Genomic DNA, 2,567 nt, shown 5'->3' on the forward strand with positions numbered 1-2,567 from the left:
AACAGAGGTTGCAGACACAAATATCTAAGGACAAGCAGGAATGACCTTGAGCTGAGAGCAAGCATCTGCACTGCAGGAGCCCGTTCTCTTAAACCTTCCTTCATCAAACAGGGAGCTGGGTTCCGGAGGGTCCTTGCTTGCGGCTTGAGCTGCCAGGCCAGGTCCCGCACAGAATCGCCAGCTCCAGGCCATACAGCAGCTCATCCTTACCTTTAGCCTTGGCTGTACTCCTTTTGGGCAGCTCTGAGATCACTCCGTTTTCAACAATTTCATATCCCTGTTTTTTAAAAAAATTGTAATACATATAATATAAAATTTACCATCTTAACTATTTTTAAGTGTACAGTTCAGTCTTATTAAGTATATTCACAATGTTTTGCAACCAGCCTCCAGAACACTTTTGCTTTGCAAAAGTGTAACTCTCTCCACATTAAACACTCACACCCCATCCCCCTCCCCCAGCCCCTGGCACCCACTCTCCTACTTTCTGTCTCTGTGGATCTGACTCCTCTAGGGACCTCATATAAGTGGAATGATACACTATTTGTCTTTTTGCATCTGGCTTATTTCACTGAGCATGATGTCTTCAAGGCTCATCCGTGTTGTAGCAGGTGTGTGAATTTCTTTCCTTTTTGAGGCCGAATAATATCCCACTGTATCAAAATAAACTCAAAATGGATTAAAGAATTAAATGTAAGACTGGATACTATAAAACTCCTAGATGAAAACATAGGCAGAACACTCTTTGACATAAATCGCAGCAAGATCTTTTTGGATCTGTCTCCTAGAGTAATGGAAATAAAAAATAATAATAAATGGGACCTAATTAAACTTAAAAACTTCTGCACAGCAAAGGAAACCATAAACAAAACAAAAAGCCTACAGAATGGGAGAAAATATTTGCACTTTCAAATGCAAGGGATTAATTTCCAAAATATACAAACAGCTCATACAACTCAAAATCAAAAAACCCAATCAAAAAATGGGTAGAAGATCTAAATAGATATTTCTCCAGTGAAGACATACAGATGGCCAACAGGCACATGAAAAAGCACTCAACATCGCTAATTATCAGAGAAATGCAAATCAAAACTACAAAGAGGTTTCACGTCACTCTGGTCAGAATGGCCATCATCAAAAAGTCTACAGATAGCCATCTTGCGTCCCCACGTGTGTGCGCCTTATCTCAGCTGGTCTGCCCGAGACCCCCCTGAGCGCCAACCCTAGTCCCCCGCGTGGCCCCATTTCCGCTCCAACAAGATGAAAGAAACTATCATGAACCAGGAGAAACTCGCCAAACTGCAGGCACAAGTGCGCACTGGTGGGAAAGGAACTGCTCGCAGAAAGAAGAAGGTGGTTCATAGAACAGCCACAGCAGACGACAAAAAACTTCAGTTCTCTTTAAAGAAGTTAGGGGTAAACAATATCTCTGGTACTGAAGAGGTGAATATGTTCACAAACCAAGGAACAGTGAACCACTTTAACAACCCTAAAGTTCAGGCATCTCTGGCAGCAAACACTTTCACCATTACAGGCCATGCTGAGACAAAGCAGCTGACAGAAATGCTACCCAGCATCTTAAACCAGCTTGGCGCAGACAGTCTGACCAGTTTAAGGAGACTGGCTGAAGCTCTGCCCAAACAATCTGTGGATGGAAAAGCACCACTTGCTACTGGAGAGGATGATGATGATGAAGTTCCAGATCTTGTGGAGAATTTTGATGAGGCTTCCAAAAATGAAGCAAACTGAGTTGAGTCAACTTCTGAAGAAGATAAATCTTGAAGAAGTTACTGGGAGCTGCTATTTTATATTATGACTGCTTTTTAAAATTTTGTTTATGGATCTGATAAAATCTAGATCTCTAATATTTTTAAGCCCAAGCCCCTGGACAGTGCAGCTCTTTTCAGTTTTTGCTTATATACAATTCATTCTTTGCAGCTAATTAAGCTGAGGAAGCCTGGGAATAAAGTTTGAAACAAAGATTAATAAAGTTCTTTGCTTAGTACAGTGTTTTATATTTTATTTCATTAATACTGATTTGTACACAGAAAGCAAAATTGTTTACAGAAAGCTAATCATGGCATGTAATATGACTGATAATCACAGATGGAATCTGATTAAAGATTTAAAATGACAGTATAAGTAAAAAAAAAAAAAGTCTACAGATAATAAATGCTGGAAAGGGTGTGGAGAAAAAGGAACCCTCCTACACTGTTGGTGGGAATGTAAACTGGTACAGCCACTATGGAGAGTGGTATGGAGGAGCCTTAAAAAAACTAAAAATAAGCCTACCGTATGATCCTGCAATCCCACTCCTGGGCATATATCTAGAGAAAACCATAATTTGAAAAGATACATGCACCCCCATGTTCACTGCAGCACTATTCACATTAGCCAAGACATGGAAGCAACCTAAATGTCCATCAACAGAGGAATGGATAAAGAGCATATGAGAAAGGAAAAGAAGAAAAAAGAGCTATCAAACCATGAAAAGACATGGAGGTTCCTTAAATTCTTCGTGAAAGAAGCCAGTTGGAAAACACTATATACCGTATGACATTCTGGAA

At 40.2% G+C, this 2,567-nt stretch overlaps 1 protein-coding gene across 1 annotated transcript; it reads left to right on the plus strand.

Annotated features, from left to right (window-relative positions):
- Positions 1-1,157: 1,157 nt before the first annotated feature.
- LOC132485692 (transcription factor BTF3-like) lies at positions 1,158-1,984 on the plus strand. The gene has a single exon (XM_060092270.1). The coding sequence runs from the start codon at positions 1,261-1,263 to the stop codon at positions 1,747-1,749; it is 489 nt and encodes a 162-aa protein (XP_059948253.1). The 5' UTR covers positions 1,158-1,260; the 3' UTR covers positions 1,750-1,984.
- Positions 1,985-2,567: the final 583 nt, after the last annotated feature.

This window comes from Mesoplodon densirostris, chromosome 3 (assembly GCF_025265405.1).
Source record: "Mesoplodon densirostris isolate mMesDen1 chromosome 3, mMesDen1 primary haplotype, whole genome shotgun sequence".
In the NCBI taxonomy this organism is placed as follows: domain Eukaryota; kingdom Metazoa; phylum Chordata; class Mammalia; order Artiodactyla; family Ziphiidae; genus Mesoplodon; species Mesoplodon densirostris.